The sequence below is a fragment of the Mustela nivalis genome (assembly GCF_964662115.1).
Source record: "Mustela nivalis genome assembly, chromosome: 13".
Classification (NCBI taxonomy): domain Eukaryota; kingdom Metazoa; phylum Chordata; class Mammalia; order Carnivora; family Mustelidae; genus Mustela; species Mustela nivalis.
In genome coordinates, this window is record NC_139032.1 from 73,961,503 (window position 1) to 73,977,302 (window position 15,800).

Consider the following 15,800-nt stretch of genomic DNA (forward strand, 5'->3'; position numbering starts at 1 on the left):
TTCCACTGCGAACATGACCTTTGCTAGGGGCTGGCGAGCTGGGGGCGGGCAGAGGGGCGGCGGGGGGCGTGCGCGGGGGGCGCGGGGAGGGCAGGGCGCGGCGCGGGAAAGTTTGGGGGGCGGCGGCGCCGCGGCCCGGGGGCTGGCGGGCGGACCGGAGCTGCGCGCCCGGGGGCCGGCCGGCTTTGTGTGCGGCGCGGAGGCCGGCGGCTTGGAGGCCGAGGCCGAGGCCCGGAGCTCGCGGGCCGCGCGGCGAGGCCGGCCCGGGGGCGGGCAGGGCGGCGGGGGGCGGCGGCGGCCCCCCGAGGGGCGGCTCGGCGGCGGCTGCGGCGGCGGCGGCCGGTGCGGGCCGGGGGTGGGGGCGAGGGCCGGGCGCCCCCCCCCGCGCGCCCCCAGCGCCCCCGCCCCCCCGGCCTGAGCGGGGCGGGCGGAGGAGGGAGCGGCGGCGGCGGCGGCGGCGGCAGCGGCGGCGGCGGCGGCGGCGGCAGCGGCATTGTGCGCGCACCAGCAGCCCGGCCCGGGAGGAGCAGGACGCGCCGGGGCCGCCTCCTCCCGCACGGACCCATGAACCAGCCGGGCGGCGCGGCGGCTCCGCAGGTACGACGGGGGGCCGGGGGCATGCACCGCGCGGGGGACCCCGGGGGGCTGGGGCCCGGGGCGCTGCGCCACTTCATTGCAAGATTTGCAAAATGCAAAGTGCCTGGGCACGTTTGCGGGCTTTTTGTGGGCGCAAACCGGGGGGTCGGGGTCTGGGGAGCCCCCCCCCGGGCGCCGCGGGGCGTGAGGAGGCTGGGGGTGACGCGGGGGTCTCTTCGGGCCCCCACCCAGCGCCCCCTCTAGCCCCGGGCTCGGACCGGAGCCCAGAAAACAAAGCGGCGAGAGAACAGAGCAGCCATTTCAGTTTGGACAATTCACATTTTGCAAAAATGCAACCCCTTCCAGCTCTCCCCCCCTCCCCCCCAAATTTGCAATTTCCCCCTGACCCCCTCTGCGCTCGGGGTTCTTGATGACCCCCCGGGGGATCTTTCCCCTCTGCCCCCCCCATCTTTGCAACAATCTTTTTTTTTAGGCCATATTTCCCTTTCTCAATTTTTTTTTCTAATTTTTCTTCAAACGGTAGTTTTTTCCCATTAAAACGACGCCACCTAGAGGATACTATTTTGTAAATAAAAAAAGAAATTAAAATTGAAAAGAAATATTTTTTATTTCTTATTTTTTCAAAAGTTTGCACTGTAAGGCAGTGGAGGGGGAAAGGATTCTTTTTTTTTCTTTTTTGGGGTGAAAATTTTCACTTTGATCTTTCTGGGAGCATGGAGACAATTTTTATTTCTGAAGCCAAATCCAGATAATATGTAAATGAAAATTAAGCTGGAATTTGAATGAATTCAGTTTTTGAGGGGGAAAAAGCAGAAAGCCTCCTAAAACTGAAGTCAGTTTGGCTTCCTAACTCATTTTAGTTTGACAAAAAAAACTAATTGGAATGAGGAAAGAAGGGAAATTGTGAGTTTAGAGAAAACTGGAGAATTGGCTTTATGAAGCAATTAGAAATTGTACTTCATTGTAATTTGGAACTTGTTTAGCCCAGCGGGCAGAAAAGACTAATTTAACCATTTGGCAATATTTAAAGTTTTTCTGTTTTCAAGAGGGAAGGATTTAAAAGAGAAAATAGGTCCTAAAATGTTGGCTTTGGACACACCCAAAAATTGTAGTTTTTTTTTTCTTCTAATTTTGCACATACATTTTACTGCATTTAAATCCCAAGGTTCTAAAGAAAAACAGAAACTGAAAAAGTTAGAGTGAAATTCTGTGTTTTTCCCCTGCATTTGTTGGGTTTTGTGTTGTTTTTTTTTGTTTTTTTGTTTTTTTTGTTTTGATGAGATAATTAAGACTGTTTTCTGATTTTGTTTCCTGAAAGGTCTAGGCATTTCTTTTTTTGTTGTTGTTTTATCCATAAAATGTCAGGAACCTTTTTTGAGCAATATTCAATGAAAAAAATGTAAATTCATTACATTATACAAATTGAGTAGCCCACAGATTTGTAGGAGAGACCGCCATTAAAATAAGATATGCATAATTAACATTATTATGAAAAAACTAACAGTGGATTCACAGAAGCTCATTTTTTATGACATGCAACTGAATCAGTTGATAAAGACAAGGGTTGAAGAATCCTTGGTAGGAGAGAATTTTCCCTTTTCTGTGCTTGCTTACTCTTCCAATTTGAAAAATTTATTATTTTTAAAAAAATCCAGATTGGTTTTAGGCCTCTTTGATTGTGATGTGGGGTTGGTAGTTCATTAGCATTTGGTATTTTTCACAAATTTGATTACTTTAATAGGGGAAAAGAAAATCCATTCGCTTTGATCATTTTGGGGGGGTCTGTGATATTGAAAAAACACAAATTTTACTGACTTAAGAAGGAAAGATAAAAGAAGGGAGGACAGAGAGGAGATGAAAATTCTGATTCTTATCCATCTTCTCTAGTGGAACACTTAAGTTTGCTGAAAAAATGGGGTAAAACACCAATTCGGCTGATTGTAGCATCAAAATTTAATTTTTTTAAAGGAAAAAAATTAAAATAGACACAAAGCCAAACCCAAAGGTACTTGCCTTTGGAACATGAAAGCACAAATGCAGACAGTATTTGACGTAGTTTCTTGGGATTAAAATGAAATCAAATGAAGGTGAAAACAAAAAAAATTTATTTTTAGAGGACAAATATTGACTGAATTGAAATTTGACAGAGGAAAATAAGATAACCCACCCAGAGCTGAAGGGTTATTTGTGATGAATTAGTTTATGGTTGAACTTGATGGAGATTTTGAAACACCCACCCCCCCAAAAAGTTTTAATTTTTCTGTTCAGAGGAGGGGGTGAGTACTGTTAATATTGAGAGGGTGGGATCTTGGTGGGACCTTGTGTGGGGGTTAATGGTAGGTCACACAGGGCTAGGATGGGAAACCCTGTGTCCCTTTCGCTAGCTACCAGCTGGTCTTGGGAAAAATGGTGGCCCCAGTTCATCGATTCCCACCCCGTTTTGTGGGGATTCAGATTTCTGAGGGGATGCGAATTCTGTGAAATATATTTGACCATGGCAGAGGTTCAACATTTCCCATCATCACCATTGCATTTGGGAGATTTTATTTTTTTAGTAACGAAATCCTTCAGGGCTGACTGGCCACATTCTGACATATTTGGAATGAAGTGTTTTTTTTTTTTTTTTTTCGTTTTTTTTTTTTTTTTTTAAAGTAACATAATTAAAAAAAATTTTTTTTTTCTGTTGAATTATTTAGGCCAATGCCTAGGACGGTCAAAGAATTCGTAATTTCCAAGGGAGGCCTCATGAGACAGGTCTGAGTTAGCAGGTGATGGAGGGGAGCTCTCCCCTGGGTTGGGGAAGGGGAGGTGGGCACCCCTACTGGGCATGCGAGAAAAAGTCAGGGTTGTAGATAACAGGTTATTTCTGGTGCAAGGAATTAGAAATATTGCAGCACGTCCCTTTGTGTGTCCTGGGTCTCCTGACACACAACTCAGATTCCTTCAATTCCATTCTGCTGAAATTTTGTTGTGTTGTCTGTGGTTTCAAGGGAACCCCTTGCGAGGAATTGAAAATCATTTCTGTTTTGTAGACTTGTTTTTTTCCTTTCATTAAAAAAAAAATTGGTTATTCTGATCATGTTTGTTGTAAAGGAAATAGAGGTGCATGATGGTACTGTTGGGGGCGGGGTCAGTTCTCTTTTGTTTCTATTGGCGTCTCCCAGGACTGAGATCCGACCTAGGCCTTGGCCTCTCTCACCTCCTATTTTAGATGGAAGTGTGACCAGAAATGGATATATGAGCTCATTTTTATTAGCCTATGTCTGTTCACCAAACTCTCTTATAATATTGGGCAAAAAATCTGGCAAATTGGACTTGAGGGGTGGTAATTTGATGATGGGCTGAGTTATTTTGGTGAAAGATCATTTATACTGTTTCACAGTAGAGACTCTTATTACTTAATGTTTTGCTTTTCTGCCTAAGGAGGGTTTTTTTTTTTTTTTTTTTCTAATAAGGTTTGAAATTTCAAGGGCCTGCTTTATAGCTTGACTTTGGACCAGGCTAGGTAAAAGGGTTTGCTTATGCTTTCAGCCCTGCACAGAGGTGAACTTGAACAAGGGTTCTTGCTTTGCAGAAGAAAGGCAACAAAGATGGCTGGTCAGCATAAGGCTGACCTCTCCCTGGTTCTAGAAAATAAACAGCCAATGGTTTGTTTCATTTGAGAAACAGAGTTTGAAAAACTCCTCCATTGTTGCATATAGTTCCCCCTTAACCCAACCTTTGACTCAGCTCTTGGCATGCTGCTACCTCTGACCTCAGAATCCTCCTGTCTTCTCCTTGGTGGGTTGATAAGAACTTCCCCTGCCATGTTTTACTAGATGTATAAGCTGACTCTTCGTGGTTGTGGTGAAAATTTAAATTTTTTCCATGCTCTTGTTAGGTTTGGGGTCAGTTGTGTCTCCTCCCTGGTGATTTAAGTGAAGTAGCTTTGTGGGTCCACAGGAGTCCTAGTTTACCCAAGGTCTTGCTGTATGACCTTGGGCAAATCACTCTTTCGGGCCTCAGTTTTTGAGAGCTTTGGGTCAGGATATTAATAAATAGGTTTCATCTCTGATTCTGACTTCAAGTGATTGGCTGTAGCTACGTAGACATTGTGTTGAGAAGGATTCTGAGGTCACATCTGGAAGCTCGGATTCTGGGGGCGAGGTGGGGGGCGGTGGTGGGCAATGTGTATCACAGAGCAAGGACTACACTTCTTATTCGCCATACCCAGGGCTAGGTTGCAAATTGTGACCACTGTAAAATCAATTTAGTGGCTCGTGGTCAGCGTAGAAAAAGAAAAAAGCATGGACTAGAACATAGGAGGACACGAAAATAGCGGAGGCATAGCACTTCTGAAAGGTAAGTGTCGTCTCATGAAACTTGCGCTTTATTTCCATTTGCCAGTCCATGTGCATGACATACCTACCGTGAACCATGCTATAAGGAGTTGGCAAGATACTGGACTGATGACCCACCTTGATGTGCTGCAAATACCCTGCACTTTCCCACTTTGTCTCTTCTTTTCTCACTTATTATCCCAGTTGATTTTGACGTGAACCCTGTGGAGCAGGTGTCCTGCGCTACAAGGTTTTTCCCCCCGGCTGAGCCTGCCTTTCAGGCCCCCTGGGAAGAAGTCTCAGCTGCATGGTAGTTGGGCACGAACCCCAGCTTGTTGGCCTTGGAGAAGCCTGGCAAGACAGGTGTGGAGGCGAAGGCCGCCAGAAAGGAGATTTTCTAAGAAGCCTGGAATACCTGTCTCGGTGGGAGAGCGAGCAGCCGCACTTAACTTTGTCTTCCTCACTTTACTTCACATTGCCGTAGGAGTTTTTCAGGAGTTCCAGCCTTTGTGTTTGAGCTGTATTTAAATTTGAGTCGGACTCTGCGGAGTGTCTGTATTTTGGTGTATGCGCTTCCAGAAAACTCCCGAGTTTCTCTTTGTCTCCTCATCTGTTCCATGTCTCAGAGTGGCAGTGCGCGGTAGAAATAGAATTTGAGTCACAGATGTGAGCCACACACATAATGTTAAGCTTTCTGGTGACACCTGAAGAAGGTAAGAAGAAACAGGTGGAATTAATTAAAAAAAAATTTTTTTTTTAAGATTTTATTTAGTTACTTGACAGAGAAAGATCACAAAGTAGGCAGAGAGGCAGGCAGAGAGAAAGGAGGAAGCAGGCTCCCTGCTGAACAGAGATCCTGATGTGGGACTCAATCCCAGGACCCTGAGATCATGACCTGAGCTGAAGGCAGAGGCTTTAACCCACTGAGCTACCCAGGCGCCCTGGAATTAATTTTAATAATATAATTTATTTAACACAATATATCCACAACATACCATTCTTGCAGTGTCTCATCCTTACAAAGAATTGCTAATGTGATATTTTATATTTTTTCTTTGGGAGCTATTAAGTCTTTTCTGACTAGCCACATTTTATGTGCTTGGTAGCCACATGTGGCTCGTGGCTTCCGTCTTGGACAGCACAGGGAGAGACCAGCGTTCCGTCTAGTTGTTGTTACGGGTGGCCTCGGTAGGTTAGTGACACATCTTTCAAAGTTCTTGGTTTTGTTGGTGGGACTTCCTTCCTGAGCCCTAGATGCTCTGTGGTGGTTCAGCCTGTAGTGGTGAAGAGTTCCATCGTTCAGCGTCTTCTGGCTGAAGTGGTCCACACCCCTTCTTTCAGTCTTCTGCCAGGATCAGGCCAGATGCTTTAGTTAAACATGACAAATGATGGCCAGAAACCCCAGGAGGATGTGTCTCAGCGTGTGTGCCCTTGAGGTTGAGAAGTGCAGGTGCAGGAGGTGGGTTTTAAATAAAAGTATGGCCTGAAGAACGTTGATAATGCCCGAAGACAGCAGGTGGGAGGGGCCAGGGCTGGGATCTGAGAGGAGGGAGGACATTGAGGGAAAGATGGTCTGTCAGTGGGATCCATGTCTGAACTGAACATGGGATCCCCTTAGAATCCCCTGCCCCAATAGGCCTCAGGGCCTTAGGTCAGAGGTGTAGACTATTTCTGACCTCTGCCCAGTTGGTGTAATGGAAAGCGGAATTTGCGGTCAGACAGATCAGAGTTTGGAATCCAACCCCATGGCATGGTTAACATTGACGTTACTTTGGAAGGACCCTCCTGGTTTTGGAGCCACAGCTTCTTTATCTGGAAAAAGGGAGGTAAATAATTCCGACCTTGATGGGTTGATTTACAATTAAACAAAGCAGCACCTGGGGAAAGGCCCAGCCAGTCCTTGGAAGGTGGTTCTTAGAAGGCGATTGAGGCCTGTTGGCTACCTCTTGACCCAGTGTCCTATGGGTCTCTGTTGGGGGAGATCGAGTCGCAGTGACCACAGTTTTGATAGTTCTGGAAACCTGGGAGCTTATCTTCAATAGGATGGAGTTAGGTAACAATAGAAACTGTCCACTTTTTTATTTGTTGATCTGAAACAGACGAGGATGAGACATCTCCTAGACCTACGCATCCTTCTTGTCAAAGTGTGCTTAATGCTTTCATTCCAGGGATGCTCTAGGTCCTCTGAATATTCCTGGATTTGTTTCAAAGCCTGTGGCACAGTCTTTAAAAGGGATAAATCTTCATCCCGGGTGAACTGTGTGCCTTTGAGGTTCTGTTCCCCCTGGGCCTCCTGTCTCTAGGGCCCTTCCCTTTATTCCTCCCCGGACACTCCCCCCCACCCCATCCCAAGATCCCCTGCAGGTCCTCTTCTGTGCAGCCCCCGACCCCCCCGCCCTCGTAGACTTCATCCATGCCCACCCCGAAGTACTTCCCAAACACTGTGGGCCCACAGATGAGAGTAGCTTGATTGCCATTCTCTCTCTCCAGCTGAATTGTGAGTTCCTTGAGGGTAGAGAGCATGGGTTATTCATTCTAGGGTCTGGCACAGAGCGGCAGCTCGATAAATATTTGATGACTTAATTTGATTTTTGGAAATAGCTCAGTTCAGTCAGATTTGAGTCTAGTGAAGAGTAGGTGACCAATTTGGGTTTGGCCATTCGGTCAAAAGCACTGTTTTACGAGGGAGCCCTAAGCACTTTTTTTTTTTAGAGCTGGTGTAATCAATCAGAGGGGACTCCTTGGATGGCGGTAACATGCTTTGACTGTACACATCTTGGGGAGTTTTAGAAGAGTTGCCTACCCTCTTCACTCCTCTTGTATAAACGATTTCTTTAAATTGGATGAAGGGCCTGGTAGGGTCATTATCCAGATGGCTGATCGGCAGGAATGGTGAATGGTCTCAGCGTTTCTAAAGAGGTGGAAATGGGGGAAAACCTTGAGGTACAAGGGGCTGGGTAGGCCCCTGTGTTTGCTCTGGGAACTGGTTGTCTTGGTCATGGGTCCTGGAACAGGGGCATCAGGGGGCTCTCTGCAGAGAACCCGCCACACCTTATCTGTGTAGCAGCTAAATGTGTGATTCGATGTTCAGTCAGACACCATCTTTGGTTGGTTTATGGTGTGCAGAAGCCAGAGATTCGAGGAAAATCTATGGGAGAAAATTGAGAACATTCTGGTTTTTTTGCTTAATTTTTTTTCTGTAAGTTTTATAAAACACTGTCCCTTTTAATACTTCCGGCCCAGCCCAGCCAGTGAGCACAGGATCCCAGTCTGAGGGAGACCGTATTATTTCCTCAATGGTCATGTTCCTCACATACTCCTATTTCTGAAGTTGGGGTATGTTTTACAATAGAAGTTTCCTGTTAGTACATTCCCTCTTCTTTTCTTCTCCACCAAAGGATGTTATAAAACCCATGGTATGTTTAGCATTTGAAGGCGTCTTGGAATTGAGGTAGAGTGTCCTGTTCCTGGTGGGGTGGACTGTGATGTGAGGGACTTCCAAGTCCTGCTCGTGTTTACCTCACTTAGCTCTCGGTGTGGCTTCTCCACTTGTGCAGTGAAGGCAGGACTTGTCTTTGGGAACAAGCATCTGGAACTTTAAATTAGTACCCCTTTCCTTCCATGTCTTTGGGTGGGTTTCATAACTTGACTGTGCCCCTTCTCTAGAAGGTGTAAGAAGTCGGTGGGAGGGAGGTTTAGTGTCCTACGGATGGTGGAATACCAGTTTGACATTTCCAAGGGTAGAATGAACCAGTTGAAGTTGATGGGATAAGGCTTGGCTTCCCTCTCGGCTCTGCTGCTTAATCATTTTGTGGTCTTTATTAGAGTTCTTCATTTCCCTGCCCTTGGATTTCCTTACGTGTAAAGTGGGGATGATGAGGAGGGTGGGAATGGATGATACCCTCAGCACTGGGTTCTTGTAAAAAGTTGTGAGGGATAGTGAGAAGAAAGTTTTGTAAAGGGCAAAGTGCTTTTCACTTGCATCACGTTTTTTTTATACATCATCCCTATACCAGGGATGGTAAGTAAGTAATGTATACATACCACTGCCCCCCATTTACAAGCCTGTGTCAGACATTGCTAATCGATCTTGGCACTTTTCCATTGAGTCTGGCCGGTGCCCTCAGAGTCCTTCTTAGTATGGTGCAACCAGTCAGTTGAGTTTAGCATGGGACATGAAGCCAGTTTGTCATTCCTGATCTAGTGTTCCCCCCGCCCCAGGACAGGAGGTGGAGTTCCTTGCCCCAAACCTCAGTGACCAGGTAGAGGTAAACTTCAAGCCTCAGATCTCCTAACTCGTCATCCAGTGCTTTTCCTATTATTTGCACATGCGCTGTGTCAAAAGAAATTAAAGTTAATTTGGTCTTGAGAAATAGTGAGAGGATTCTGACTCCTCCCTTCCTTCCCTGTTATAATTAGATACCCTTGGGGTTGTCATCAAAGCAGGGCTAGGTGACCTGTTTCTTTGCCTGATCCCGGAGTGATCAGATTTCAGAGGGGGAGATGCTGGTGGCTGGGCCACTCTGTTGGGCAGTGTCCCTCACTCACTCGTGTAGTAGAGAATAGCATGGTAGAGGGGCAAGGTGGGCACTCGGGTCCCTGGGCCATAACCTGGGTTTGCAGCACATTGGCTGTTTGTACGCTTTGAAGATTACAGACGAATTTCTCAGCCCCTGAGAGTCCTGATTTCTGCATCTGGGAAATGGGACAGAAATCATCCTCCACAAGAATCAAATGAGGGGAGGTATTTGAAAATGCTTATTTATTCATTTATTTTTTAAAAAGGACTTTATTTATTTGAGAGAGAGAGCATGAGAGCTGGGTGAGAGGCAGAGTGAGAAGCAGACCCTCCCCCCCATCCCCCGCCAGTGCAGGGAGCCTGATGCAGGACTCAGTTCCAGGAGCCTGGTACCCTGACCTAACCCGAAGGCAGACGCTTAATCGACTGAGCCATCCGGGTGCCCCTATTTATTCATTTATTTATTTTTAAAATGCTTTTTAAAAATTTATTTATTTATTTATTTTAAAAGATTTTATTTATTTATTTGACAGAGATCACAAGTAGGCATAGAGGCAGGCAGAGAGAGAGAGAGAGGAGGAAGCAGGCTTCCTGCTGAGCAGAGAGCCTGATGCGGGGCTCTATCCCAGGACCCCAAGATCATGACCCGAGCCGAAGGCAGTGGCTCAACCCACTGAGCCACCAAGGCGCCCCTTTATTTATTTTTTGAAAAAGATTTTATTTATTTATTTGACAGTGGGACATCATAAGTAGGCAGAGAGGCAGGCAGAGAGAGAGAGGGAAACAGGCTACCCGCCAATCAGAGAGCCCAATGTGGGGCACGATCCCAGGACCCTGAGATCATGACCTGAGCCGAAGGCAGAGGCTTAACCCACTGAGCCACCCAGGGGCACCCCTGAAAATGCTTTTTAGATCGACAGCCCTACATAGGTGTTAACTTTTTTACACATGGAGTTTTCTAAATAGCATTAGTTCACTAATTGTAACTGCCTTGTTGGGAGATTATATAAACTTGGAATCACAGATTCCATGAGGTGAGTTGGTCCCTAAGCTTGTTTCATTTTACCTGCCGGCCCATGGTTTAAAAACTTTGGGATCTGTAGGCATTGGACAGGGTATGCCCTTTCCTGTTCCAGCCAGTTCCCACATTTCAGTCACATACGGGACCTGCCCAGCCCCAGGAGCCACTGGGCAATGAGCCTCTGTTTGTTTATCCGCTAAGTGGGAGTACAGTCCACTTGTATATCCCTCATGGTTTCCTGCAGGCATCACGTGAGTTAATGGACTCAGAAGTGCTTCATAAACAGCAAAGAACTAGAGAAACATGTTGGCGACAACTCCTTTCTTTCCTTAAAAAGGAAAGGAGGGAGGCTGAGGTGAAGACAGTATTGAGTTCACAGGAAAGTGATATAAATATTTTGGCTGACACAGCAGAAGGAGGCTTCATATATACGCTAAAGAGAATAAATGGAGTCAGGTGATGCTTGGCGCCCCAGTCAGTATAGAAGACGGAGAAAAAACCGCTTTCTAGTGAAGGGAGCTCTGTATCAGGGATGGAATCTTCGATTCCCAGGGGTGAGCCCTTGCTCTGGGGGAGGCTCAGGATCCAGGGGTGGGGGACCAAACCCCTGTGGGTGGAAATGAGTCCTGCAAAGTGGAGGAGGTGGGGGAGTGGCCCTGGGCAAGCCCTTGGCTGGCAGTTTGCTGGTAACATTCAAAGTCGGAGTTGTTCTGGCTAGTTCCCTGGGTATGTTATTGTCCAAGACAGCATGCCCCAGGGGCTAGCGATTCTATCACTCTGCCAAATTCCCACCAGCCCCAGTGTTTTTGTAGTGAATTAAGGATGGGAATTTTTATCAGGTGAAATTTTGTAGAGAGTTGGCGTTTTGCTTTATTTTGGGTTCAGAGATTTGGGAACTCAGTGGACCTAGCTGGGCACTAAGATTACCCAGAGAGAATAGAGACATTTTTTGGATGCTGAAGCTTTTTTTTTTTTTTTTTTTCATCAGCTGGGAAAAATAATTAAAAATTTAAGCTTGTTTATGTGGGTGTTTTTTAGAATGTATGCTGGAAAAGCAGAAAGTGAAACTGATCTGAAAGAAAACTGAAACTGGCCTGGAAGTAGGCCCCAGGGAAGGGTAACTTTGGGTGGCGAGGCTACCTGCTAGAAGTGGAATTTGTAGTGAGGCTAGTCATCTTTTTGGATCTGGGCAGTTTAGAGCTAAAAGGTTTGTAGAGAGATTGTGCCTGTGTGTTCCAGTGTGTATTGGTAACCACTGCCACCTTTGGCTGTTGAGCTGTTGACATGGGGCTCGCTGAGAAATGTAAAATCCACACCGGACTTTGAAGGCGTCGTTAGAAAGAAAAGATTGTAAAACACTTCAGTAATAATTTTTAAAATATTGATTATAAGTTAGGGGCATCTGGGTGGCTCAGTGGGTTAAACCTCTGCCTTTGGCTCAGGTCATGATCTCAGGGTCCTGGGATCGAGCTCCATCCACATCAAGCTCTCTGCTCCGCAGGGAGCCTTCTTCGCCTCTCTCTCTGCCGGCCTTTCTGCCTACTTGTGATCTCTGTCAAATAAATAAATAAAACCTGGAAAAAAAAAGAAATAAAAAAAATTGATTATAAGTTAAAATAATAGCCTTTTATATATTGGGTTGAAATAATTATTAAAATAAATTTCACTTTTTTTTTTTTTAATAACGTGGCTACTCGAAAGTTTGGAATTACTTTTGTGGCTTATATTACATTTCTCCTGGACAGTGCTATTCTAAAAATGTGCTCCCCCCCAGAGAGGGAGAGTGGCTTTCTCATAGCATCTTGCTTCATCAGGTCACTGGTGAAGAATGCCAGATTCAGAGTTTGGGATTGAGAAGAAGGCTGATACAGTGGTGTAGGCATCAATCAGTACAAGTAGGTGGTTAAATGGACAGAACTTAGGAGAAAGAGAGAGAGAGAGAAAGAGATTGGTAATTTAGGAAGAAAAACTGTTTTCCACTTTGTTTACCCACTCCCCTAAACATTAATTAAACACTTTGGAAGAAAGTACATCTAACAAGACAAGCAAAAACAAATCTAAAAGATTACCCCTGGCAATCTCTCCACTTGCCAAAAAATTCCAGTCTATTTAGTCTTTGGGGTTTAACTGGGGTTAATGAATCAGAGTGCAGTTCAGGGCTGGTTTGGGTATAGAAACTCGGGTCACATTAGGGGCTCTTTATTTAGGGTCCTGAGTGGCCACAGGCCATTGTCTTCCTAAGTCATGTCTGCTCCATGTACAGATTCGGAAAGTAAAGCTCCTGGAAGACCCAGAAGGCACACTGCTCTAGAGGACAGAGCTGGCAGAGTGGGGAAGGTCATCTAGCTCCCCTGATCTCCAGCCTGGTCTGGGTGGTCTCAGCTAGACCCAGTTGGATCTCCGGGGTCTAGCGTGGGGGTGGGCAGAGAGGGCAGTGAACGACAAAGCTAGACTTGAACACAGGTCTCTCAAACTTTGTAGCCTAGTTCTCTTGCTCTTAGTGTTCCAAAGGAGTTTGAGCCTCGTGTTGGGAATTCAACCTTACAAACTTGTTTTGCTCAGGATCTGTTTCTGTTGAAAGGCTGAAGTTGAGCATTCTTACTTATCTCACTTGATTTTTTCTAAATAGAATTTTTCTGCCTTGAAGTACAGTAATCATTGTGCATTTGCTAAGTGGTTCTTAGATGCCAGGCGCTGGACTCATCATTTAACATCTATTATCTCAGTTAATACAATAGCCCTGGAGAGTAAGGTTATTTATTTATAATATGAGGGACTTGAGAATCAGAGGTGAAAGGGTACACAGCTGGTAAGGGTGGCTGGCCTCAAATTCAGATGACTGCCAGAGACAAGGCTCACGATAGCCCTTTGAGCTGCAGAGTCTTACCATTCACCCTTATAGTTAAGGAAGGTGAAGTTATTTGTCCAAGTTGTGGCATTGGTGATCGGCTAGGATTTGAATCCAGCTCCCTCCAATGTCCTCCCCTTTGCTGTGGGGCTGAACGGGACCCCGGTGTCTCTGGAAACTTGCCCTCCCCATTCCGTGGGGCCCAGATCTGGGCCTCCCAGGCCCGCATTCCCAAGCTCCCTGTGCTGCTCCGTGGGCCAGTGGCTTGTGTGTTTCGTGCGCACAGAGCCTTTAATACTGCGTTTGAAAACAGTTGCAGAAGGTTTGCTGTAATTAATTACATTTGACATACTTGGAACGGGGGCCTCCTGGATTCAGAATGCAAATTTATGCCCAGACAGATGTAAGGTATGCTTGGAGCCAAGAGCCCTGGCACGTCCTAGCCAGGGCCTGCGGTGATGCTGGCTACCCTGATGGGACTCCCGTCACTGGCAGTAAGCAGTGGAGGCAGGACTCAAACTCGGGGTTATGTCGAGCCCACAGGCTGTTGGAGAAGAAATAACTCGGGGCTTCAGGGTAGGAACCACAGTCTGTAGTCTGAGCCCTGCTTCTCACTCAGCCAGAGTCTGGGGTAATTTCTTTCTCTCTTTGAGCCTCAGTTTCCCTTCTTAGGCAGTGAGGGCTTGGACTGGTTGCTTTGAAAGTGTGTTCTGTTAGTTTGTTCAGGGGCAGGAGGGCAGTTAATCCAAGTCAGAGCTCAGAGGGCTGGCTTTTGGAAGTCTAAGTAGCGGAATAGGAGGGTAAGCAGGAGGCTGTTGGAACAGACAAAGTGTACCAGACCTGAAATTGAGCACAAGATGTTGCTGATTTCCAGGGCTCCCCATAGAGAGGTCAGGCATTCAGCCTTAGACTCCTCTTACCATCTTTATTAGATAACTTACCGCCAAACTTAGTGGCTTTAATACACTACTGCTTATTGTCTGTCATGGTTTCTGTGGGTCAGGAATTTGGTAGTAGCTCAGTTGGTTGGCCTGATGTAGGGTCTCTGTGATCATGGTCATTCAGTGGCCACGGTCATCTTAAAGTCTTCACTCTCCTGTCTGGTGCCAGGGTTTGAAAGACTTGAACACTTGGAGTTCTTTGGGGATCCACCCATCCATGCATCTGTCTCATGGGGTCTTCCAGGATGGAGGCTTCATACAAGACCTGACTTCTGTATGGTTACTTGAGTCTCCCAAGGCACATGTCCCAGGAGAGATAGAGCCAAGCAGATCCAGTGTCTCTTTTTATGATTTAGTGTCAGAAGTCATGTAGCATAACTTTGACCTCAATCTACAGGTTGAGCCCATTACAGAGATATGCCCCATTTCAAGAGGAGAGACATAAGCCCCGCCTCTCTGTGGAGTTGTGGCAACATCGCTTTCAACATGTACGAGGGGGCGCATTTTTTTTTTTTAAGATTTTATTTATTTATTTGATAGAGATCACAAGTAGTCAGAAAGGCAGGCAGAGAGAGAGGGAGAAGCAGGCTTCCTGCTGAGCAGAGAGCCTGACGTGGGGCTCGATCCCAGGGCCTTGGGATCATGACCTGAGCTGAAGGCAGAGGCTTAACCCACTGAGCCACCAGGTGCCCCAGGAGGGGACACATCTTGACATGGTCATCAAGCTGCTATACTGTCTATCTACGCATCAGTCCATCTCTCTAGCTATTTACTTCCCCAACCTTTTCTACCCCCACTGCCCCGTTCACCCGTATAATCTTTCTGCCCTCAGATGTGTGTTGTTCTTACGATTACCTGTTCATCCATCCATCTGCCCCATTCAACTCACTGGACATGTTTTGAGTACCTAATATGGGCCAGATAGAACTAGGGTGCTTTCAGTGATGAGCTCAGAGAGGGAGAATGAAGCTAATAATTATTGAGAACTTCTTCAGTGTTAGTTTTTTATCCCCCAAATAACTCCATGACATCGAGTTTTCATCATGTCTGTTTTATAGGTGAGGAAACCAGGGCACAGCAAAGCTAAATAACTTGCCCGGGGTCATTCAGGTAATTAGTGTCCGAGGCGGGATTCGAACTCAGGACTTAGCAGTTTGCACTGTCCCACATTGTCTCCATTCTGATTTTTAAGTGTGAGATTGCTGTCAAAGAGCCGAATCTCACTTTCATTTTCCTTCCAAGTGAAAACAGGTCCCCCGCACCCCGATTATAAAAATAATACATTCATTATAAGAACGTTAAAGCAGCACAGAAAAAAATAACGATGTTCTTCAAAAAAATCACCCCAAATCCTACCACCCAGAGACAACCACTGTTCACATTTGATGAACATTATTTAAGTCATCTCTCTGCATATTTAAATATATATGATTACAGTTTTATTCAAATGGGATTATATTCTACATGCTGTTCCGCGTCTGCTTTCTTTTTTCTTTTTAAACTCCTGGATCTCTTTCTGCATCAGTAAATAGAGATCCTCATTATTATTTTATTG

General features: G+C 46.1%; 1 protein-coding gene across 40 annotated transcripts in view; it reads left to right on the forward strand.

Moving 5' to 3' along the window:
• ZNF618 (zinc finger protein 618) overlaps positions 1 to 15,800 on the forward strand; it is a 209,949-nt gene that overhangs the window by 25,244 nt on the left and 168,905 nt on the right. For 6 of the 40 annotated variants that reach the window (XM_082697083.1, XM_082697085.1, XM_082697107.1 and 3 more), the window contains exon 1: positions 374 to 597. The exons of 4 other annotated variants lie outside the window; for them this stretch is intronic. In XM_082697083.1, coding sequence (XP_082553209.1) covers positions 565 to 597 — 33 coding nt within the window. In that variant the 5' untranslated portion in view covers positions 374 to 564. Of the gene's footprint in view, positions 1 to 371; positions 598 to 15,800 lie in introns of those variants that run through there. 30 more of the 40 variants (XM_082697087.1, XM_082697088.1, XM_082697089.1 and 27 more) reach the window with 7 other exon arrangements.